The sequence below is a fragment of the Drosophila pseudoobscura genome, chromosome 4, assembly GCF_009870125.1.
Source record: "Drosophila pseudoobscura strain MV-25-SWS-2005 chromosome 4, UCI_Dpse_MV25, whole genome shotgun sequence".
Taxonomy (NCBI): Eukaryota; Metazoa; Arthropoda; class Insecta; order Diptera; family Drosophilidae; genus Drosophila; species Drosophila pseudoobscura.
Genome location: NC_046681.1, coordinates 25,498,568 through 25,523,404, shown reverse-complemented (window position 1 = coordinate 25,523,404; position 24,837 = coordinate 25,498,568). Strand labels below are relative to the sequence as shown.

Below are 24,837 nucleotides of genomic sequence, written 5' to 3'. Positions count from 1 at the left end.
GCAAGCCTAAAGCTGCATAACTCTTGATATATATATATATATATATGGACTATACGATTTATATTATGGCCATTTTTCTCTATCAAGCATTTAGTTATGGTATATATACGTTTTTTGTTTATGTTTTGAGCTTAATTATATACAATTTATGCGTATTTATTACTCGGTTTATAGTTTTGTTTCTCTTTACGAACAATTGCTTTTGATATTACCACAAGCCTAGGGGTATAACAGAGCGGGGGTCAAACTATATGTGGGGGCAGCCATTACATATACACACACACACAAGAGACTCACGCACATAAATACATATATGTAGTAACGAAATTAAACTAGAGACATTAACAAGTGTTGTTTCCTTTCCAACTCTTTCGCCGCCTCACTGCTCAACAACGGTCACCTCTATGGGCGGTATAAACTTCCAAACATGCGCCTGCTGCTCATCATAGCTGGACGAGAACATATCTAATTGACCTCCGACAATATTTGTGGCGCTCGGACAGGAACGTGCTGACGGCTGTTGCTGTTGTTGCGGATTGGTGGAGCACTCAATGCCGGCCTTAAAACGTCCAGGCGTAAAGAATATCACAGAGCAAGTGTGCTGCGTCTGCTCCTGCTTCTCCAGAATGGGGATTGCAATTCTAAAAAGGAAACTCAATCAATTACAAATTGATATATATTTATGTTTTGGTACTGACCTATTCGGCCCTGAGAAGGCCACGCGTGTCTCCAGATTGTAATTCTCCATTCCATTTAAATAGTCCTGATAGAACTTGATGCTCAACACCAGGTTCTTGAGCGGCTGCAGCGAATCATTGGTCAACTGAATGCTAAGCAGCGCCCGCTGCCCCACCGTACACACAAGTTCGCTGTGCGGCTGCACGGGCGTGTCCTGAAAGCTAATAGCTATAAGAAAATAAGAAAAGTCAGAGATTTCAAAAAGAAATGTAGACTCCAGTATAACTTACACCACTGCAAGGGCGAGACGGCAGTGAGATCCACCATGGACTGCGACAAGACTATGCCCCGCAAGGAGGCAATGCCCGCAATATCGGTGCCAGTCAGCAGCCAATTGATTTTCACCCGCTCAGCTATATGCTCCGAGCAGAGTTTGCTCAGAGCATCGTTAAACGACAGCAGCTGCGTTCGAAAACAGAGTTCTGCAAAGGAATTTAATTGGGTTTTAATCCCACACAAGGGATATAGCACAATATATCAAACCTCTCTCTAGATTCTCCGCAACTTCGGCTGCCCGTGCCGCACACACTTGCTCCAGGGAGCAACGATCCACTGGTATGGGCACACGGCAGCTCTCTTTGGCCTCGATGAGTATATTCTTGTTGTCTGTGTAATTGAGCGACATCTCTTGAGCGGTTAGATTGGATATATCCAGCACCAGGTAGAACTGTGAAGCTCTAAAAAGGCAACAGGAAAATTATGAAAGCTCTTTTGATCGTTCCTCCCACTTACATTTCGGCTGGCAGGACATCCCAGCTGGTGATCTGTGCACTGGGCAGCAGCTCTAAATTAAAGGACACTGCACACTGGCGGCAGTATCCCGCCGTCAGAGCCTCCCCTCCTGAGTATTTCAAGCGGATCTGCGCCTCAATGTGCTGCGAATACTGCGAGCCAAGGCTGGAGGGTCCTGGCTGCAGGCTCAATGCCGCCAGTGAAGGCTGCCCCCCGGACATGGTCGAACGGAAGCTGGATGTTTGCGGCTCCTGCCGACGATGCTGCGGTGAGCCAACCCTCGAGGGCAGGCTGGCATGACCTGAGACGGACATCAGGGAGGAGCCATAATCACCAGCCGCAGGACCACTCGAATGCACCGAAGACGGGGGTGGCTGGGGGCAAACGAAATCCGCCTCGGCATACACTTCCACCACAAATTCAATGGAACCCTGCGGCGGAACGGGCAGCTTGGCCTGCAAGCAAAAGGGAATTAAGAATCAATCATCAGGGACCTCTCTTTCCCTCTTGAAACTCACCAGCAATGTCTCTTCATCTATCCGAAAGATCTTCTTTTGCAGCTCTTGCTCTACATTGGAATTAATGTTCACCTCCAGATGTTCCAGCGGCAGGGTGGCGCTCTCATTGGTAATGGTTATGGTGCAGCTGGAGAACTCTCCGTTGTACAGCGTGAGGCTGGCCGAGGTGACGACAATATCCGCACTATTCAAATTACTAAATGTGGCCGTCTGTGGCAGCGAGGTCTTGACGGATATCCGCGGCAGGGCTGGTATCACCTCCACCAGATAGTTGGGCGGAAAGCTACGGCCGCGCATATGCTTTAGTCGACAGTTGGACTTGACGCCCAGCGTGTGCGTACTGTAACCCTGGAGATCCAGTTGCCCTGTCTCGATGGGCGTGCCATGCAACGGCACATAGGTGGGCACATGCGGCTGCAGGACAATGGTCTGGGGCAGGGACTCGAACACCACGCCATTCGTCAGCAGTCGCATATCGGTGACCGTCAGCTCGAATGGCAGGGGATTCCGCAAGCGCACACAGACCTCGCTCAGATCGTTTTGAACCCACAAGAAAGCTGCAACCAAGGAAGAGAACTGTGACAGATCGATTCTACATCTATAATGCTCTGGCTTACCTATTTTATTCTTATCCTTCTTCTTGTCCCTTCTATCCACGGAATTAAAGTGTATGGGCGTGAACAGAAACGGCCCGCTGTCTGCCTTGGCCACCTTGATCCGCTGCGGCCGTAAATGGGGGGGCAAATCCTTGACCTGGAAGTCCAGGCAGTAGGGCAGATCTGTGAGATTGGCGGGTGGTATCACAGTGCCATTCTCCAGCACCAGCGGAACAGGCGAGCCCTCGCACTGGGCGCTCAGATTCTAAAACGGAATTTCATTAGATTTCCCTTAAGTAATAGGTATATTTATTGGACCCACCTGCAGTTGTACAGCCATTTCGCTTTGTTCTGTGGGTGACATGTTGTCCCATTGGGTCTGCAGTAGGAACGTCATATGCCGCGTGGCCAGGGCCGAGTGTCCCAGTCGGCGGGCAGCCGTGATGAGACTCTGAACCAAATCAATCTGCAGTGCCGGCCAGCCGGCAGCATTCTCCAACACTTCCAGCGGATCCAGACACAGCCGATATCCTGTAAAGCTGCCCAACATCAGGCGATAGCTTTGATTCCAGTCCGGCGCCTGGCTGCCCTGCTGGACATGCTTCAATGCCGCCAGACGCTGAAAGAAGGCCGCCTTCCGCTGGTATCCGATCTGCTGATACAGATCCGTAATGATCTCGAATCGCTTGACGCGCTCCGGCTCGCTCATGCTCAGATTGATGTACAGAATGTTCTGCAGGAACATGGCCACGTCCAACGGACGATTCTGTTCGATGCAGATGCGCGAGGCCTTGAGCGCCGCCTCCGTTTCAATGGTGGCCGCATGGCGGTATTTGCTGTAGTTGATGATCGCCTTGCGATAGTAGTTGGTGATCTCCTCGGCCTTGAGTATGTTACCGGGCAGCTCCCCGTTGCGCTGGTTGCTCAGCGGAGCTGCCGATATTGTGGATGTGGAAGAGGTGGTCGTGGATGAAGTGGTTGGCGTGTCCGAGGCCGAGGAATTATTGCCCGTCGTCACCAGGGAAGATACCGATGAGCAGGAAGATGAGTTCGAGGTGAGCTTCTGTTGCTGCTGAACTGCCACTTCCCCATTGGCATTGGCGGCAGCGGTCGTCGTCGAGTCGGGTGCTGTCACCTTTTTGGTGGCATCGCTGGCTCGCCATTTCTCTGGCGTGTGCCTCAGCGGGGAGGTGCCTGCAAAACCCATAAAAAGGATTATATTTCTGACCTTTTGGAGTTGATTTCTCACTTACCCGCCTCCTGCAGCGACGAGTTCCTATGCAGCGTCTCAATCTCTCGCATTTGCGGATACAACAGCATGGCTGATGCCGCACACAGGCCCTCCTCGGTGGCCCCCACCCACAGGGAATCGCCTACAGATCTCAACGTCTCGTTGGCATTATGATAGAGACTCAGTGCATCATCGACGAGGCCCGCTTGCAGCGACAAGTCAGCCAGATTCTTCATCACGCGCCCAACGCAACGTTTCCGATTGTTCCGCGACTCCATGTCCAGGCCCACAAAGTCACGCTTCTCGAAGGGGGCCAGCAACAGGCTCACCTTGTCCGCCTTCTCCCGTGAACGCTCCAGCCGCCGCGACTCCAGCACCCAAAACAGAGCGCTCACAAAGTCCCCAATGCGCGACTCCAGATCCGAACATGAATCCTGCTCGCGATAGAAGAACGCCTGGGATTTAAAGTTGGAGGGCGTCGTATAATCATCCTGCAAGCGACGTGAAGCCGTGGACTTGTCTTCGCCAATGGTCTCCAGGACATTGGGATCGTCGGGTCCAAAGAAAATGGCACGGGATTCGTAGAGAGTGCTGCCATAGCGCACCTTTAGGGACTCGTGCTGGCGGCAGAGCTCATTCAACTCCGTCTGGTTGTCAAACTTGCCAATGGTGACGAGGCCCAGCAGGCGGCGATGTGTCTGAAAGTCGCCCCAATCATTATGCTCCACGGGATGATCATGGATGAAACGCACCCAAATCGTGCGTGTGTTTCCACTGGAATCTTTAAGAGAACAAGCATTTATATACATTTCTAAGGGGAGGAGCCCTCAAGCACTTACCATTCACTTTGATGCTGTTGACACGTCGCACTTTCTCAAAGGCCCGCTGGAGGATGCGTGCCCGCGAGGGTCCCACACCTCGGAGCAGCACCAGGAGGGAGCTGTGGTGCAGGGCATTCTGTTCGTAGTCGGGTCGTGACATAACTGGCTCCACGCTACCATGAGACAGCATAAGACCGACCGTAGCACGCATTTACACACACACGGCGCTCGCTAGCTCGCTCGCAATATACCTCGCCAGTTGGCCGGGGTCTGGAATTTCACATTGGTTCTCCTGTATACGATTCGCATGCACACCCCTACACACCGCTCTGCTGCCTGTTATTAATGTGCCTCTCCTCAATTGATTTCCATTGTTTTGCATTGATATGTGGAGCCAAGTGGAGCAGCAGCAGCAGAAGCAGAAGCAGCAGAAAGGCGCCTCCCCCTTTTGAGGTGGTTTGCTGTTCGATGATGTTACTGCTGCTTTCACCTCGAGAATTGCCTTTCTAGCACGTTTTCTGCTTGGGGTTCAATCTCCGCATAGATTATGCAGGTGGTACACCGCAGAATCTAGCTTCAATTTCTGTATAAATTGAATTTATGTTGTGTTTTAATGTTAATTTTACAGAGAAGTTGTCCAATCAGTGCATTGTCGCTTAGTCCGGGTGAATGGCAAATTGCAGAGATTTCTAGCGGTCTGGTCACACTATTGCTATGAAAAATCTAAAAATTACACAAAAATACCGATATTGTTTTAAAAAATACACTGTGCTTCGATAAAAATATATATATCGATACATGGATATATTAAAGCCGCCTTATTGTTTATGCATAATTCTATAATTTAACAATGAATTTACTGCCGAAAACACGCGAAGAGTTCGCGCAAACCGACTATTGGAACGAGTTCTTCAAAAAGCGTGGCGAAAAGGCTTTTGAATGGTAGGCAGACGGTGTTTTCCTTGGCAACAAAAAGCAACATGTGTTTTCTTTCTATTTCCTAGGTATGGAGAATATCTGGACCTGTGCGATCATATACACAAATACATCAAGCCAGTAGATAAGATTCTGATGCTAGGATGCGGCAACTCCAAGCTGAGCATGGATATGTATGACTCGGAATACAGGTACGAAACATTCAGTACCTCTCTCTGTAAAATTATAACCCAAAGTTGCTTTTCTTCCGCAGGGATATAACGAATATTGATATCTCCCCGGTGGCTGTGAAGAAGATGTTGGAGCAAAATGCACGTACGCGTCCAGATATGAAGTTCCTGCAAATGGATGCGACAGCCATGACGTTTCCCGATGAGAGCTTCTCCGTGGCCTTGGATAAGGGCACACTGGATGCCTTGTTTGTGGACGATGCCCCAGAAACTAAAGCTGTGGTGGAGAACTATTTCAAGGAGATTCTACGCACCATGCGGTTCGTATGCTGGGCTTTAAAGCGATTCGGATATACCATCGTTTATTCCATTTTAGGAATGGCGGTCGCTATTTTTGCGTATCCTTGCTGCAGGAGCACATTCTCAACTTTCTGGTAGAGTTCCTACCCCGTCACAACTGCATGCTGCGCATTGTCCACTGTTTGGGTGTGGAACAGGCCAACAAGGAGAAGAACGCCGACGATGCCATGAAGATGCCCGTTTTCGTGGTCATTGCCACCAAATTCAAGAGTCTTCCAATGCCCGTTAGTAGATCCCAAATAATTCCTTATTCCATAATTCCGTAACTCCCTCCGTTTTGTATAGATTTTGGAATTCGGTTTAGGTAACGATAAAATGCAAAGATTTACCGAGTCTTCCGAGCTAAGCAATGCCGTGCGTTCTGTGCAAAAGGCCGCCTTGGTGTTCAACGGACTGGCCCGCTCCAGCATTGCTGGTCACGATGAGGTGACCCTGGACCTGTATCGGGCCTCGGAGAACACCCCTCGCTATAGCATATACATTTTAGATCAGGCGGCAGCCAGAGGCCTGAACAAATATGCGGCATTTATTGTGCCGCAAGGCAGGGAGATTGAGTGGCTCTTTGGCACCCCCTCTGGACGCAAGAAGCTGCAGGCATCGGCGAATTTTCAACGTCTCGCGGTGGTTACGCTGCATCGCGACCAAGTCTACAACACGCTCGAGGAGGTCCAGGCAGAGCTGGGCGATACCGTGTTCAGTCTGGCTCCGCACGGTCATATTAAACAGATTCCCTATCTGTCGCTGGGCAGCGATGTGGGCAAGCGGGAGACCCTGATCAGTGGCTTCTCCAAGATATCCGGCGAATTTCGCATCGAGGAAGTGGAGGCCGGGGGCAAAACGTTGCGTCGCCTGATATTCCTCAGCAATCAGTTTGTTGTGCAGTCGGAGGCCTTGGTGAAAACAAGTAAAACAGAAGAATTATCCTCTTTGAGAGATTTCTAATGTTCTTCATATTTAATTTCAGTTAAAATCAAAGGCAAAAAAGAGCGCAAGAAGATAGACTTTGGTTATTTGGCCTGCCAGCATCATTTGTACATGTCCGTGGGCGTCCAACTGGCCACAACTCTGCAGAATCCCAAGAAGGATGTGCAAAAGGATGTTCTAGTCATTGGCCTCGGAGGCGGCGGCCTGTGCAGCTTCCTTCATGCCGCTCTACCGTAGGTTGACACAGTGCACATTCTACAAATTTTATAATTTAAATCTCTTTCCAGTCAATCGCGAATTACGGCTGTGGAGATAGACCCCATAATGCTGGAGGTGGCTGAGCAATATTTCGAGCTGAAGCAGGACAAACGCTTCCATGTGGTCATTGACGATGGTCTGGCCTTTGTGGAACGCTGTCGTAATGAAGGTACCTTTGATTTCCCCTGGCAAAGACGCTTCTCTAAAAGGAATATTCCCTTTTCAGATATACACTTTGATGCAGTCCTGTTCGATGTGGACAGCAAAGATCTCAGCCTGGGCATGAGTTGTCCCCCACAGGGCTTTCTAGCCCACGATGTACTCCTGCACATCAAGGAGATCATTGGACCCAAGGGTCTGTTCATGCTCAATCTGGTGTGTCGCGATGAGACCCTCAAAACGGAGGCCATTGCCAATTTGCAAAAGGTTTTCCCGGCCGTCTGCAGCTACAAACTGGAGGAGGACATCAACGAGGTGGTTTACTGTGCCAACGATGAGAAGTACAAAACTGTGGAGCACTGGCAGAAGGCCATGGGCACTGCGGGCCGTGGCCTAAACACGACCATCAAGGAGCACAAGCTGGCCAGCGAGGACCCCCTCGAAGTGGCCGAGTTTCTCAGTGAACTGAAGCTATAGAAAATGATTCGGTTTTTAAATAAATGTTAATTGTATTTTAGTTATAAATAAAAAACTAAACTATTAACTAATTGTATTGTAGAATTGCTAATAATAACAAGAGCTAAGTGTGGCAAAAAAGTATCGCAAAATGTTTTCGCTTTCAACTTAAAGTACGCTAAATCGTTGGATTTAGGATAGCAAGAATAACGAGGCTTGGAATATATCATCATATATCATAGATTATAAACTTAAGCTGGTAATTAAATTAACTCAGTTAAACGATTTCTTTCGTATCAATTTTCATTAGGTTTCGGTTTCTAGCAGCAAAGGCACACGCACCCGCACATCGTTGGATGCCAGAAAGGATTACAAAATATAATAAGTACTATACTTAAATTTGTTGTTGTTTCATTACAGTCATTTGCAGTTTAGTCTGCAACACAAAAAAGGAACTCTTCTTAAATGGAATTAGGGCCATAAAAAAATATATTTTTTACAAACAATTACTTCAACCATTTTCTGGCTCTCTTCGTGGGAACATCTTGGTGAACACAATTGAAAAGGGGGCAGGGTCTAGTGGCAATAAAAAACTCACTGGGACTTATAAAAATAAAAAATAAATCAAAAGACTTTGCGAAAGATATTATTGAAGGCGCGCTGTTTCTTCTTCGCGGTGGAGGAGGTGGTGCTGCCGCCGCTGTTGCTGCCACTGCCGCTGGCACTGCAGCTGCTGCCATTGCCATTGCCATTGGGGGTAATGCTGCTCTCCCCCGAGGAGCGTATGGCCTCGCCGAGTATGCGAAATGAGTTTTGTGTCGAGTTGGAGTTCGAATTGAGTGAGAAATTCACCTCCGACAGGGAGGAACTGTCCAGACTGGAGTTGGGCAGGCTCTTGGTCTGCTTTGAATGGTGATTCGGCTGCTGTTGCTGCTTCTCGTTGCGCTTCAGGCGATACCATTCCCAGGAGGTGGACTCGTGCACCGAATGGCTGTTCTTGATCCCGCCAAAACCATTGTAGTTCCCACCCTTGTTCTTGCTTTTGCTGAACGGCGACTTGAAGAAGCCCGGCGACGAGAGGCGTCGCGACGACTTCTTTGTTGCCTGCTTCTGGGGCTGCTCCGGCGGTTTCTGTGCTCCATCAACCGCGTCCAGTACGAGATATCCGGAGGGACCCTCTGGCATAAACTCGTTGTAGGCCAGATCGCTGGTGGGTATAAAGTTGGCCAAATCATCGTCGTCCAGCATCAGACTCTCATCGAAATCGCTCTGCTCCTCCTCGGCCAGCTCATTCTGCATCATGCTGGCCGGCGCTGACTCCTGTCGCTTGAGGGCTAACTGCTGCTGCAGGGACTTCTTTCTGCCGGCCTTGCTTCCCGCCGACGACGATGGCTGCTGCTTCTGGCTCTTCAGGGTATCTGCAAGAGGTTCTATCGATTAGGATTATTCTGCCTTGGATTGGAGTGGCATTCTTTGAGCTTACCCGCATCGAAGAACGTGTCCAGCTGCTCGGCGGCACAGGATGTCGTCGCCGCCGTGTCCAGGCTGTTGTGCCACGAATGTTTCGCTCCCTTTCGGCGGTGCAGCGAGGCTCGTAGATTGGGGTTCCCAGTCATCATATTGGCCGCAATGTTGTTGTTGCTGCCATAGCACACGGATATCTTTCGCTGCCTGCTGGACAGATCCTGGCAGCCCCCCACCAGCTGACTATCGCCACAGTCCTTCAGTATGAGCATCGCCTCCTCGCTGGGTCTCCGCTGCTTGGGCGTGGACTGGTTGAGCATCTGTTCGTAGGATTTGCGGCGATCCAGCTTCGGCTTGGGCACCTTAGCATGGCTGGACGGCTGCTCCTCCTTGAGCTGCTGCGTCTGGCGGCGCAGCTTGCGGTAGTAGACAGTGCCCAGGACGAGCATCAGGAAGATGCACGTGCCCACAATGATGATGACCAGAATGCAGGCCTGCACCTGATAGCTCAGGGCACGCACCTCGCCGGCCAGCTCGGCGCTCTGCTGCTGGTAGAGCTGCTCCTGCTCGATGTACCGCCTGCTCTGGTCCTCCAGCGAGCGCACCGTCAGCGTCTGTTGCGTAAGCGTCTGCTGCAGCTCCTCCACCTGCTTCTTGTAGCGGCGCGAGAGCTCCTCCAGATACTGCCCGGACAGCGACATGTTCCTTTCGAGCGCCTATGGAAGACAGAACAAAAGAAGGAAAGGTTTTTATCGTGGCTTTGGATTTGGATGACGTCCGTAGGCAAGGCAGCGGTGGCCTCAACTTTCTGCTAAAATGCTGTATTAGCCCTGGGGCGGAGCCCCTGAACGGGAAGTGACTCTGCTGCCACTTGTAATGAGCAGCCAACACGCAAGTGGGCCCATAAACAAGTCAGAAACTGATTGGGTCAACAGGAAACGGAATAGGGGATACTCTTTTACTCTTTTTTATCGGGGGGAAAAGCTTCCGGAAGGTGGGGCCCTATTTTGTTCTAAGGCAGCGGTGTGGAAGCTTCTTGAATTTGCATTACAACAAGAGAACCCTAAGTGTTGACTCGAGACTCGAGTTCGCAGTCTTTAATCGTCATGCACATGACATGTATTTTGCTTTTGGATGCTCGGGCATTCTCCTTTAAAGCCTTGCGCTTGTGCAGCTCAAGAGGAATGTGAATCGGTTCCAATCTTGAGTCGAGTCATGCACAAGAAATATATTTTGTTTTTTAAATCTCACAGCAATGCGAGGAAAGAAATGAAGTATCCCTCTAGGACTCCTTTGGGCAAAGACGTGATCTTTTTAGGCCAGAGAACAGCCATAGATAGAGAGAGAGAGAGAGAGAGAGAGCGACTATGACTTGGTCAAGGAATGAAGCGCGATTATTGGAATCGAATCTAATTGATTTTGCCATTCCCTCTAGACATACCCACACCTTTCCGGCTAACATTGCTGTAGGCAAAGACATGACTAAATAATGGCCTGACCCTTCCCCAAGGCCTTCTCCCTTCTATCGATTTCACCGAATTCTGTAATAAAGGTCGTACCCCTTTAAAGGGTATCATTTCGCTTTTTGTTTTCCTTCTAAAGCAAGGGCCTTCCATGGTCTTCCATGGCCTGTGTGCGTGGGTGGGTGGGTTGTTTGTTTCGTCGTTTGTTTGCAGGTGCCACGCCAACTGGTGACGCACATGCCGCAGGGCCTGGCTGCAGAATGGAGCTCGCTGTGGAGTTCTTTGCACTCACCTTGATGCGATTGGAGAGGCGTATAAAGACGCTCTCCGACTGCGCGCCATTTGTTAGCTTCTGTTGCAGATTCACATTGGATCCGATGCCTCCTGCTCCTGCTCCAGCTCCAACTCCAGCACCAGCACCAGCTCCGCCTCCGCCCAAATTGTTGCCATTTGCATTCCCCGCAATGGCTGCTGCAGTGGCGACGGCTGCACTGCCTCCTGCGGTTATGGAGGCCACTGTGGTGGTCAGCAGATTGTCCAAGCTTTCCCAGCTGGCGGGACTGCCGTCCTCGATGGCCAGCTCTGCATTGGCCAGCGGCATTTCGCTGGAACTGGGTGCCAGGGTAGAGGTCTCCCAGTCGCTGGGCGACTCCACCAAATTGGGTGCGACAGGAGCGGCGACAGTTGGCTGTGGGGCCGCCACAGGCACTTCCAGATCCTCCAGTTCGTCGGACACATTGAAGATATTCACATCTGCGGGAGTGGAGTTTGTTGTGGAGGCTGTTGAGGTCGTTGAAGGATCTGGTTTCTCACGGATTGAAGGCATCTCTTGGCTGGCCACAGCCTCGGGCGTCATGATTTCCCCGCTTGGCGGGGATTCTTGTAGTTCTTCCCGAATCACCTCCTGCTGGCTGCTGGCCTCTCCTGCCGCTGTGGCATTCTCCTGCTCTTGTTCTGGGGGCGGCTTCAGTTGCGGGGCCTCCATCTGCTGCTGCTCCACTGTGATGTTCTGCTCTGCTTGCAGCAGCTTGCACATGGCACCCACATGCTCTGCCGGCAGCATACTCAGAAAGTAGCTCTGACGCTTGGCCAGCCCGCTGGCAGATGGGTTGCCCCTCAGACTGATGCCGTACTCCTCCAGGCACACGCGGCTCTGCAGAAGATCGGACCTCAGCTGGCTGTGATTGAGGAGGCCCTGCAGCTGCTGGAACTGGCACGAGAGCAGACTGTTGATCCTCTCGACCAGCGTACTGTTGCAGCTGGAGCAGCTGAATGCCCCGAGGGCGGGTGTTCTGCAGAGCAACGACTCTGGTGACCATTTCAAGGCCTTTGTGGGTTTCAGCAGCACCTCGCCGGCTTTCTTGACCATCTGGATGACCGCATCGGAGGCGCTTTGAAAGATGCCACCACCACCGCCGCCGGCTGTGGCCTTGTGGCTGCTGCCCTGCTCCTGGCCGCCGCCACCAAAGTCATCGTCAAAGTCGTCCAGCTCGTCGCTGGGCCGAATCTCCGTCTCGAAGGCCTCAAACTCGGAGGTGCCGAACACCCGGAACAGGGAAACCGGGCAGAAATGCTCCTTGGAGTAGTGCGAATGGATGTCCACGCGCACGAACTTCCCAAACAAATGCGGATGCAGCTCGAACGTCTGCACCGTGCGCTTGTCCTCGGCCGCAAAGCGACCCACATTGCTCCAGTCGCGGGTGGGAAACCGCTTCGAAACGGCCACCGTAAAGTTCTTGGGCGACGAGCTGAACAGCTCGAAGTTGGCCAGCTCCACCTTTTGGGCCTGGATGGCCTCGCACAGCTCCACCACGAACCAGATGCGACTGCCGCACGTGCTCAGCATGTACTCGTCGCTCGAGTGGGTCAGCACGGCCCCCGTGTTGGTGGCGTCTCCGTTCGAGGCAATGATCTTGGCCCCACAGTCGGGCGAGGCGTAGTTCTTGGAGCGCAGCTTCAGCGTCGATGGCTTCCCACTCGCCGATCCGGTGTTGTTCCTCCGCTGGGCCGAGTTATTGGCCACCTGCTGTTCCAGCTCCATGGCCTGCTCGCGACTGGCCTCGGCCTCCATCTGTTTCTGCGCCCACTCGGAGAACACCGGCATGGGCACCTCTTCATTGGCTTTTGTGAGATTCGCCTTGGCCTCGGTGTCGTTTGCAGTTCCCTCTCCCTCTCCCGCTCCCGCTGCTGCTCCGCCAGTCTGCTGCTCATCGCTGGTCACATTACCAGTGCCATCGTCTCCTGGGGCGCCTACAGCCTCTGCTGAAGCAAGCAATCCATCCAGGTCGACGCCTCCCCCGGGATCATTGATTTTCGGCATTTGTTCATCTAAAGGGAAACAAAAATTTATTAGTTCTATGGAAATTTAGCAAGAGTAGAGAATTTTAACAAAAATGAATATCAGAGCGTTTGAATAAAGTTTATTTTACTTTGTCAATGAGGACAATATCTTTCAGTAACTGTTGGGGTTTGGGTTACTTATTGACAGGTTGTTTAAGGACAATCAAAAGCAAAGCAATTTCAGATACAGAGAGATCCCAAGATAGTCTTGGGAGGTTGGAACAGATAAATAAATATCTGTAAAATCGGTAAATATCGAGAAATCGAAGAGAAATAGATTTAGTACGCAAAAAGATAAATATCGCTAAAATCGATAAAAATCGAGGATGCTATTAAAGATCTATACTCCTTAGGTATTTCACTGGAATATCCCTCTCTTTGGAGCTGAATTTTCTTCAGTTATATACTCTTGAAACGCACTATACATGGTAGATCTGCATATATCGATAAATATCGTAAAATCGATGATGAAAATCTAAGATCTTCGCTCCTTAAAGAAGTTACAAACAGATTTGTGTTTTGAGCTTTATTTTCACTACCAAATAAACCTCTGAAACGCACTGTACATACATAATTGTGTACATTACCCAGAACTATGGCCTTACCCTTCTGAGGCACTTCCTTGGCAGCTTCAAACAGGGGCAGCAACGGTTGCTCCTCCTGCTCCTGCTGCTGTTGCTGCTGCTGCTGTTGTTGCTCCTCGCTCTTGTTGCTCGTCGGCGACTGTATCTCCTCGAGAATAACAGACTCCAGACGATTCTTGATACGATCCAGAGGCAGCTCCGTAACTGTGACAGTTGGCAGCTCCGTTATGATCTCTGGAAAGCTACAGAAAAAAAACCAATAAAACAATTAGTTATTAATGGAATACAGTAGATGTAATAAATATACAGTATGTAAGGATATATCCCACCTCATGAACACCGTTGATATGGCTATTATTTGCGAGAACCATATAATCCAGAAGAATATTAAAAACATGGTTAAGTTCGTTTTCAGCTTTTTCAACTCACAACAAATGAACCTCACAGCGAATTGTAGCAGCATTTTGTTACATTCGATTTGTGTGTTTTGGGATGTGTGGGGGGGCTTCGTGTTTTACAATATTTATACAGAGATTATTATAGATCAGTACGTCGAGTACATCGAGAGCAACAACAGCTGTGACCATAAGAAAGATATACTCCGTACACCCGTATATACGTGGCCACGTCGGAACCTTTTGGGTGGATTGTTGGCGGCAGCAACTTACCCCCCGGTTAAAACCCTACTGGCGTAGTCTGGAGGCAGTGTCTGAGGTGTCTCTGAAGTGTGTAAATATCGAAACAAAAAGCCTCTAAATGACAATGGATTACCCAGTACTTGGCCAGAACAATAGGTCTAGGGGATGCTCTGCTTATGATGCAGAAATGATTCCATTCTCAGTTTATTCTTGGGGTTTCACGTGGGTTTCTTTTGCGTTACAATTCGGTGTTATTTGGGGTAGTATTTCGATTTGCTTGAGTACTAAATACTAGGGTACTAGGTCCTTCAAATCTCTTTTGGGCTAGCCTTTGCCTGTGCCTCGACTTCGTCTGTTCCTCCATGCATTGGACAGCGGAGTCGGTCCCCAAATTGACTATTCGGGCTTCGGTAGAAGGCATCCCACAGTCGTAACTCCCAGTACCAGTTATTTGCCATAAAAACTACACAATAAATGCCAGAGAGCTTCGGTTCAGCAGTTGAAACAGCTGTGAGTGACGTTCCACAGAACTCTGAGCGGCAGAGAGCGAGCACTCTCGCGGAGCACTGACACGGCCCAGGAATGGCTTTCCATATTCAACGAGAAACACACAAATGAATAAATGTATTCACGAGTTAGTGTTCTTGAAGGGAAATCTCTGGGGTAAAACACACACGGTTCAAAGTGCTCTCAAATCTGATTACAGAAACGGAATTCCCGCCCATATTTCAAAACAAAAACACTTTCGAATATAGAAAATTATATTTCTCAACATTGTAAAAGTATTTTGGTGGCAAAATTTCATGTGACAGTCGGTAGATTTGACAGGCCGCACTGTGAAAGCCATCAAACTAATTAAACAGACAGAAATAAGTGCATATAAGGATATACATTATAGATCTCTGATGCATCTACCGATCTGATCTGTGTCAAGTGCAATGAAAAAGTGCGTGCTAATTGGGGGCGTTTCGAGATTATAAATAAAACATTTGCTGATTTGCTGGCGAAATAAAATTGTGTCAAGATTGTAATTAATTTTAAATGCATTTTTTTTTTCTCTGTTAAAACTGAATCTGGTCAGTGACCGACCGTCTTCCGACCAGAGAGCATTCTCCTACAATGAATTGCGACTTCATGGGGGCACGAAGAATGTATCTCACAGATGCATATACCACAGCTTCCATTATGGGCACAAATACTGGCATACATTATGTCATGGCTGCGCTTTGTTGTTGCCCATAAAAACGCCTCAGCATTTGGATTTCCTGCTTCTTTATGAACAGAGAGACACAAAGTCGCAGAGAGGGAGATCTCTCTCTCTTCCTCATAAAGCGTCTGTACTCTCTTGGGGAATTTCCCATTTCCGTCACAAGTGTTAATATTGGATTGGAGATACATACTACGGGTATTTGCACAGTCTGTTTAAATCTAGTTCAGAAACAGAAGAAAGAACAAGAGGCTCTGCCACCCTTTGAGGTCCAACCATCATATTGTGATCCGATTGTGCTTAAATTTAGCTTATATTTGTAAATATTCCATGTTGTTTTTCAAACGATTGTTTCCCTGCGAGCTGTCAATGCCAATGACGTTGATTCGCTGTACAAATTTCCCATAAACGAACGCACACACACCGGCACACGATTTGGCGCTTGTTACAAGGAAATCCCGAACAGACGTAGATCTTGTCGAACAAATATTGTCTTACAAAATGTATAAATTTGGGGGTTTGGGCTCGGGGTTTTAGATCAGTAGAGAAAAATATTTAAAGGAGCAGTAGGAGGAAGAAGAAACTGTGCCAAAACAGAGAAAGAGAGAGATCCATTGAAAGATTCATGGGAATGTCTATATCGCATCTTTAGTTGATAAGGGTCAAAAATATATACCCTTTTTTGGGTAGGAAATGCTATAGCTCTAACGAGCGGCAGGTCTAACCGAGGCTCTACATTTATAACCCATATTGACACAGTATTTGTGTTGCTACAAATACGAGGTAGAGTATGTGTGAGAGAGAGATAGCGCTACTCGCTCCTTCTGGCTATAATAATGATCCGATCTAAACCAGATTCGGTAATCTGGAAGATTTGGCCATTTTATTTGATTTGGTATTCTTGTAACTGTAAAATTGTGGATGCCACAGAATTTCGACACGTAAAATGCATTGCAATTTGAAGTTTTTCAAAATAGTTTTCTAAAAAATCATCTCAACGACTTGACATTTCCAGAGTGAGCCGAACCCCCCTTCAAGACTTTTGAAAGTCAACTGGTTTGTGGACATTATGTATACGTAAATTTGAACTTTGTAAACTCTGAGATGTGACTACTTTACTCACAAAAATATGAATAAATTGTACGGCCCATTCATCTGTTGAACAGTTCATGAATCGTTTCGTTTATCGCAAAACACTTAAATAATATTAAGCGATCTATCAATTAACGACAACTTAACGGGCTGATAAAACACACGCAACTCGAGCCATCGTAAAAAGTGCTGGGCAAACAAATCTACAATTGCCGCTGGGGCAACAACAACAAAACTAGTATCTATTAAAAAATATAAAAAATGCATTGAGCAGAAAATAAATTTCACTGCAGTGCGCTTTCAAAATGGAAAAATCACTAAAAAAAAAAAAATAATATATAAGAAAATGAAAAATATGTTATTGAAATACAAATAAATTATGAAAAATAAATACATTTTGAGGCATGAAATATACAAAGAGTACATACTCTTGAGAGGTCAATAAAGGGTCAGTAAAATTGATTCAATCTAAACTCAGCTTTGGCTTTGCGCCTCACGTGTGCTCCCACTCTCACCCTCTCCCAGTGCGGCTTAGCAGTTAAAGGAAAATTTGTTCATATTTTTCAAGAGCCACCGAGCCACAACTCTCTTCCATGCAGTAAGAAAGGAATATACTTAGGCAATAATTATAGAAAAATTTTTACTTTAAAAATTCATAAAAATACAAATTTTGATTAAAGAAAAGCTCGTTTTTTCATAGATATATATACCATATTTTGGGTGGACACATTCCTGATCCCAACTGCTCTCAGCCTTCCACTCTCTCCCCTACTCAAGCGAATGCGTGTGCCTGATGCGGCGCTTTGATACTCGACTCTAGTCTCTATTTGGATACGTCTCTATAAGGAGTGGTATTATGTCCAGCGGTATTACAATTACATTTTCCCAAGTTTTTCAGACTCTAAAATAATGAGCAAAGTGTTTTCTTTGAGTATGAGTGCTAGTAAAGCCATAAAGTCCTAGAAAGTTTGTTGATTCCTCATGTTTTTATAGTTAAATCACATAGATGACTTCAGTTACCCTTGAATTATCCGATAAACATGTAATCTCCCAATCCCAATCAATGTTCAACTCCGTGAACTCATCCTCGAGCAAAGAGTGCAATCAAATCGTTCAAAACCTGCTCTATATTTTGTGAGTTTTGCGTGGAGGAGATGTGTGCATTCCATTCCACCAAACTATATACATGTATATATATATCGACGACTATGTAGTATTATATATGGCCCAGCAGCAACAACTATGGCCCCAGCAACACCTTTTCTGCGGCATGCAACTTGAGATGACAACAAATACAAAAAAAACTGATTCAACTTTTGAGTGGTCTTGGACCTCCACTTGCACCTCACAAATCTCTCATAACGTCACCACCGCCGCGCGCCGGCCAGGCAAAGTGGTTCAAAAGTGGCTTCAAAATTTCGGCAAACCGGGGGGGAGGGCAATGGAAATTGTGTAGAGACAAGAAAAATGGGTTTCGAGGGACGACATGCAACAATTAGCGCATATTTGTATTCAGTTTTATTGCATAATAAACCAAGGAGCAGCACAAGTAGCTTTTACTCGGCTCCGCTTCAGTTTCAGCTTCAGCTCCAGTTTTTCTGATGTGTGTTTTCCGTGAAAAAAGGGTCTCTAGAGAGCTAATTAAACGAAAATTTACATCTGCAAATTGCAAGAGCGCGACGCGTCGGTGGGTCGGGTGTTTAGTTCCTCTTTCTCCATTCTCTGAAGTGGAGTGAAAAGTGTATCAAATGGGTGTTAGCCAGCACCTAGCACTGTGACTGCAGCCAAACATGTTAAATGTGTCCAATCCGTTGAAAGCTCTCTAGACTCTAGCCAGAGACACTGCCCCATTCACAAGAAGTCTCCTCCCATGGAGGGAGCCCGAACGCACACATACATGTGTAAATTTGGCTGATATACAAAAGTATTCTATAATAATTATTGGCCTGCATCGCAATTCATGTCACCGAACGCCCACATCACACCACAGACAAAAAATCCCCCCATCCACATCCGCGGCATTGCACTGCACCCGAAGAAGGAAACTACCCAGCAGCTGGGACTCTATATTGTATCTATATATGTATGTATCTGTAGTCTATGCATGTATTTATGACTTGTCTGCCAACCTCAAGTCTCAAACCAACAAATATGAATGAAAGATAGCTTCAAAATAATCATTAAGGCAATGTTTAGATACTCTTTCCACTCGGAGGGGAATATTCAAATATTTGAAATACCAGAAATAGCTAAACGAATACTTCAACAAACCAGAAAAGTACTAGAAAAAGGACAATAATACTATCAAAATATGGTGTCATAACAAAAACCAATCTTTGAAATACCAGAAAATACTAGAAAAGTCCACAAGAATATTAGACAGATCTAAGCTACATATAAGAACTAGAATTAAGATTAAGAGCAGAAAAAAAATACCGAAAAATATTAACGTATACAACAAAAATTCTAGAAAAATGTCACTACAAAAATTTTAGGAAAATGCAAATAAAAACAACTAGAAAAATACCATAAAAATGCTAGACAAAGATCTTAAAGTTAAAAGATACAAGTCTCTGATAAGAACCGAACATTCAAGAGACAACTTCTTCCCATGATTGCTATACGACAGATGGAGTATACGTTATCTTTCTTGAAAAAAGAGCAGACCATATCGCAACTTTTATCTGGATAGGGGTAGGTAGATCTTAAGAGTAAAATCAAGATCTGAGAAAATACATTCCACAAAAACCGATGAACAGAAAAACAAATAAGTCTAGGCACAGTATCGTCTCATTTCCCGATGAAGAAGTTCACTTACTAGTAGATTTTGCATGGCAGAAGTTTCGTGTAGTAGTTGCTCTAGGAAGAAGTTTGTTTCATAGTCGGAGAATCTTTTCTTTCCGCCCAACACACATCTCATCAAATGCATAGTACCCCCATTCGATCAGGGTATTGAAATGCAAACTGTCTGCCTCGGCAGTAAGGCAGTAAGCAGCAGCAGCAGCCGTCTACCGTGTTTCAATGTATCTAACTACCATGTAAGGCAGATTGGGTTAACCTGGAGCTGGAGCTGAAGCTGAAGCTCTGGCCGTTCCGTTCCGTTCCGGCACTTGAATTTTGCCTACAAGTTTGTCAGGAATTTCTGGCTTTTCTTTTGCTTGCATTTTTAATAAATTAATAAATGCAAAATATTTCAACAACGATGTGAAAATTGGTTTACATATTTTTTGTCGTCGCACAGTGTGTGTGTTCCGGTGTGTGTGTGTAAAAAGTGAAAATATTTTGCGGGGGCAAACCGCTCCACATACAAAGCTTCGATTGAGGAAATCTTACTAGACGTAAGCAGCATTCAAAATCTGAAAGCCCCAACTCAAATTAAGTATCTGCAAGATTCCTAGAAAATATTGTTCTTAAGAAATCTGTCTCTATTTTAGAAAAATTTCAAAAATATATAGGTTAAAAAAAATAAAGATGAAGGATATTCTTCGTAAGCAAGCTTGACCTAATTATTTAAAAATTACGCTACAAACATATTCCAGAAAAAATGCACAAATATTAGAAAGAGCATAACTTTTGCCATTTATGAAAAAAGTTGTGGCTTTTTGTAATTTTCTTCGGCTTTCTATGACTGCGAGTAACTATTTGGAATCCTTTTTGTCTTAATCCTGGAGCGTATTCTCCATAATTTCACGAATAAATCACTAAGTTGATTTGTAAATATATAATTGATGCATACATTAGTCGTCTTGCTGACTGCAATTTCCTGGAAATTTGATTTAAGACAATATAAATCGTAGCTAAATGATTCTGGGAAAAAGTCGGAACTGGCTATAATTTCATTAAAATAACCAATATATGTACGTATATTTATTTTTAAATAAAAATATTCCATATATAATGTAACGAACATTCAATTTAAAACAGAAAGAGTTAAAGAATAAGGAAATAAAATGTATCAATCTTTTCTTTTTCTAAAATATTAAAAAAAAAAACTAGCATTTTCTGGTCCTTTTCTAGTAGTCTCCCAGAATCTTGAAAATTTTCTAGATTTTTTGATTTTTTTTTTTTAGTTATTTCTGGTATTTTAAATATTTAATCAAAATTAATTCATCTCATAGAAAAGATCTGTTGGATATATACATATGTAGAATGCGGATAAACTGAATCTTTTCTTGATGGAATTTTTAATATTAAATAAAATATTTATTAACATTAATTGCTCTAAGCTTCAGACATAAGGAAATATATTTAGTAAAGCATTTAGGCATCGTAATGTCTAATTAATCGTATCTCTCTGTCAAAAATCACAAAAAATAAGTTGAAGTTCAACAAAAGTAAAAATAGTTCCCAAAAAGAGTAAAACATTAAGTATTGTGAATTCTGAATGCAGTTTTCTGTGTCTCTACTTTATAGATAGATGTTTCATCTGGATTGCGGCCAAGTATTTAAAGCAGAATTATTTTTTAATGTCTTTTTGTTGTTATGTTATTCTCGTTTTAACATTGAAATGTCTCAAGCACATAAAACATCACCACAAAATCATAATTTCATATATAAAGATATATTCTATGAGGTATTTAGAACTGCAAAGAATGCAAGAGAGGAAAATTGCTAAAAATTTCCACCATTCAATCACAGAAGCAACATCAGTTCAAAAATCTCGCAAAGATCCCCTATTAAATCACAAAAAATAAAAACCAATCTCGTATTTACTCCCAATTTGTTGACTTTTCTTTCGAGGAAAAATTTGCACAACTTTAAGTGGATACAAATAGTGATTAAAGTGGAGCGACAACCGTGAGCAATTCGGCTGCCTTTTGCTTTTAATTGATGGACAAACTATGGGATATAAAGATACACATTTTGCTGTGGCTGGAAGTGGAGGTGGCATCCGGTTGGCCAGTTCTCCCTCAAATATTAACTGAACTTCGCTAAAACCACAATCAATATTTGCTAACGAAAAACATCCATTCCGTTCCATGGACGGGGAAATAATTGCAATTAAGAGCTATTATTCGTATTTGTTCAATCGACTCGAGGAAATATAGTTCGATGGGCCCTGCCTTAAGGCCCGATAAAAGTACATATCCTTCAGAGGTCACAGCTGTCGTTTTTGTGGCATAGTTGGTTGCTTTTCCCTTCAAGGACCTTACATTACAATTTAGCAAAAACAAAGTTTTAGTGCACTGCAGGCACACATGAGAGACACTCAAAAACACTCGCGCTTGTTGATTTGATGCCACAAGGACACGGCTGTTCCTTTTTGCTATTGGGTCTATCGATAAGGAGGCGGCTCCTTGGTCACACACACACGCCGTTAGGAGGAGGCCACCACCAACCAGGGAGCGAGGCGAAGCGCACGATCGCACCACTGGAAATCGAAATGAGAACTGAAACGAACGTATTACAGACTCGAACTCTAGGTAATTGCGGCTCCCACGAGTGTGTGTGCAGATATATTTGCCATCTGAGACGTAGATACAGATACAAAAGAGAGCAAAACCAGCTCTGTGGACAAAGAGAGACAGACACACACAGAGAGAGAGAGAGAGAGAGCATTACCTCAACAATCGAGAGACATCGACATCGTCATCGGCATCGGCATCGGCATGCACTTGCCGAACCGACTGCAGCGTCCGACTGCATTTTACCGGCAAACTTGTCGCACCGCTCTCTGTGGCATGCCTCTCCGCCGCTCTGCCTCTGGGATCGTGTTTTTGTGCATGTGTGAAAAACTAACGCCATGGCTCTGCTGCTGCTGCTGCTGCTGTCTGCAAAATAAACCCAAATTGATGACCAGAAAGGAAAGCCAACAGCTCTGGAAGCGCTTAAGCCATGCAAATGCTGCTCCCAAAAGTGCCCCAAGTGGAGCGTCCATCAAAGAACCTCCTACCCTCTCAGGGGGGGGAAACAGTTTTCTGCAGTGAAATTCAAGTCTGTTTGAGTTTTCAGTGTGATCAGTGATCAATCAATTAATTGGTAAGGAAGTTATTCATTTCTAACGCTTGACAGATGTCGGGGAATAAGTTTGTGATTGGTTGAGGATTTAGAAATATATTTTGGAATTTCGAACTAAAGATTACTATATTTTTGATGCAAATTCAGTGACTATTATTCTTCATTTATTTCATTTAACTAGTTGTTATATCATTAACTTTAAAATGAGAACACATTTCTAATCCATTTAGGTGCTCAAAAAGATTTTAAAAACATTTTCTAACTAAAAATTTTAATTCTTTTTTGTACAGTCATTGATTTTCATTCATGCAAGGGTCTGAAACTTCTGAAAAAATTGGGTTTTCAGTACATTTGGGGCCGTAAAAGTTTATATTTGCCTCCAAGGGATCTTTCTGCCTAGAAAATTGATACTTGGTCTAGATATCCCTCATTTGATATCCTTTATTTTATATGGATACCATCAGGGATAGAATTTGCATAGATTCTTAAAGAAGCAGTTAAAGAATATTAGCAGTTAAATTTAAATTTAAAAGAAATTAAGTTTTAATTAATTAATTAATTCTATTCTTCGAAAAATTAGCCAAATAAATGGGGAAAAATGTCAATCAATAGCTTTAAATATGTCTAACATATTTTTATATTTCGGGACAGACCTTTGTATTTCCATCCTCTATCCCTACCTCTAGCATACACCTCCTTTGGCAAAAGAAAAAAACCGCTTTAAATGCATTATTTTCAAGAAATTTCAAGTCTCTTTTTGGGCAATCTCTGTCCATAATCCTTCGCTAACCCACAGTTAACTTTACAAATTTTAACATCCCTCGAATGATATGGGAAAAACCTCTTTTCAGTGGCCTGTAAGACCAGTTCCTTTCAGTTTCTCGAAATATGAATACTACTCGTATATTCCCGCACATTTGATATTGTCTGCCGTTTATATTACCTCACATTTGATGTGTCATATATTAAGCCATAACAGATGATATATGGCTGCCCGGTGTACCGAGCCCCTATAAAATGGTCTGGTAAATTCCTACAGATTTCATTCAGACAAACTGCCAGCCAACTACCAAGATTCAAAGCCAAAGAAAGAAGAAAAAAATAATGTATATATTTTATATTTTTATTGGGAATTGGGAAAATGCAAATCCACCATATTTCCCACCCACAACGGTAAAGAAAGAAAAGCCACGTTTTTTTCTCTCGTTTTCCTTATGGTTTTTGCATCTTTTTCTTCTGTCTATGTGTGTGTGTGTGTGTGTGTGTGTGCCTTGTGCTTTTTGTGGGTTGAATGTGTTTTTTGTGAGTGTTCCTTGCTTGGGGGCACAGCTGCATTTTGGGTGGCAAAAGGTGTCGGAAACGGCTTTAGCCCCCACAATGAATGCAACAGCCACAGGAAGCCTGTCCGTCCGTCCGTCCGTCTGTCTGTCTCTGGGTTTGGCCTGGACTTTTGCCTTGTGACAGGTTTATGTCTAAATCTGTTAGCCAGCCTTCAGCCAGGACCCAGACCATTAGCATAAGGCGTGGGCCAGGCCCAGAAAAAAAATACAATAAAGGAATCGGTGGCTTCTGGAGTCGTAGCTATTGATACTCTTGGAAATGCAGATACAGGCAGACAAAATACCGAATCGCTTGTTCCTCTCATTCGAAACGAATGTTTCCTTTCGCTTATGAGACATTTTTAAAAGGAAGCAACGTTTTTCCTTCCTCTTTGACCTGGAACCCCAGTTTTCCTTTCCTTTGCCACCCTTTTATCCTCCTTTTTTGCTTCCTCTGTTGCTGTTATTTGTAACGAATGTATCCTTTCACTTATGGGGCATTCGCATAGCCAAAAAACGTATCAACGATTAAAACAACAACTTCTGGAGTTCTGTTTTGATTTCCGATCCCAATCGATCATCTGTATGCCATAAAAGTAGTGATTGAACCTTTAAAAATCCAACCTTTCGTGGTCCATCCTATCTTTATTCATAGAACTATCAATCTTCTCTTCTATCAAAAAATATATTTAATGAAATGGCTCTTTGGAAAGGGTATCAAAGTGAAATAGGAAATATCTTTATATAAATAAAATGTTTATGGCGGGTACAGTCCAGGACTGTATAATATGGTTTATGGTTTAGCAGATACCGATCGATGGCTGGCGAATGAAAACAGGGAAAATTAAGTCCATAAACTTAGGCAAATATTTC

General features: G+C 45.0%; 3 protein-coding genes across 3 annotated transcripts; 1 reads left to right on the top strand and 2 right to left on the bottom strand.

Moving 5' to 3' along the window:
- Nucleotides 1-183: 183 nt before the first annotated feature.
- On the bottom strand, nucleotides 184-5,333 carry brun (trafficking protein particle complex subunit brun). Its single transcript, XM_001356833.4, has 10 exons — nucleotides 4,655-5,333; nucleotides 3,838-4,596; nucleotides 2,907-3,778; nucleotides 2,606-2,849; nucleotides 1,989-2,545; nucleotides 1,471-1,925; nucleotides 1,222-1,415; nucleotides 969-1,160; nucleotides 699-906; nucleotides 184-641 (listed from the first exon to the last, which is right to left on the bottom strand). The coding sequence occupies exons 1-10, from the start codon at nucleotides 4,845-4,847 to the stop codon at nucleotides 380-382; spliced, it is 3,936 nt and encodes a 1,311-aa protein (XP_001356869.2). The 5' UTR covers nucleotides 4,848-5,333; the 3' UTR covers nucleotides 184-379.
- A 75-nt stretch (nucleotides 5,334-5,408) lies between these two features.
- LOC4816930 (eEF1A lysine and N-terminal methyltransferase homolog) lies at nucleotides 5,409-8,184 on the top strand. The gene is made up of 8 exons (XM_001356832.4): nucleotides 5,409-5,578; nucleotides 5,641-5,763; nucleotides 5,826-6,062; nucleotides 6,119-6,326; nucleotides 6,388-7,006; nucleotides 7,067-7,259; nucleotides 7,314-7,453; nucleotides 7,511-8,184. Exons 1-8 carry the CDS (start codon nucleotides 5,487-5,489, stop codon nucleotides 7,918-7,920), a joined length of 2,022 nt encoding a protein of 673 aa, XP_001356868.2. The 5' UTR covers nucleotides 5,409-5,486; the 3' UTR covers nucleotides 7,921-8,184.
- Nucleotides 8,185-8,357: 173 nt separating this feature from the next.
- On the bottom strand, nucleotides 8,358-14,270 carry LOC6903087 (uncharacterized). Its single transcript, XM_015180779.2, has 5 exons — nucleotides 14,080-14,270; nucleotides 13,772-13,992; nucleotides 11,119-13,154; nucleotides 9,383-10,079; nucleotides 8,358-9,317 (listed from the first exon to the last, which is right to left on the bottom strand). Exons 1-5 carry the CDS (start codon nucleotides 14,211-14,213, stop codon nucleotides 8,524-8,526), a joined length of 3,882 nt encoding a protein of 1,293 aa, XP_015036265.2. The 5' UTR covers nucleotides 14,214-14,270; the 3' UTR covers nucleotides 8,358-8,523.
- Nucleotides 14,271-24,837: the final 10,567 nt, after the last annotated feature.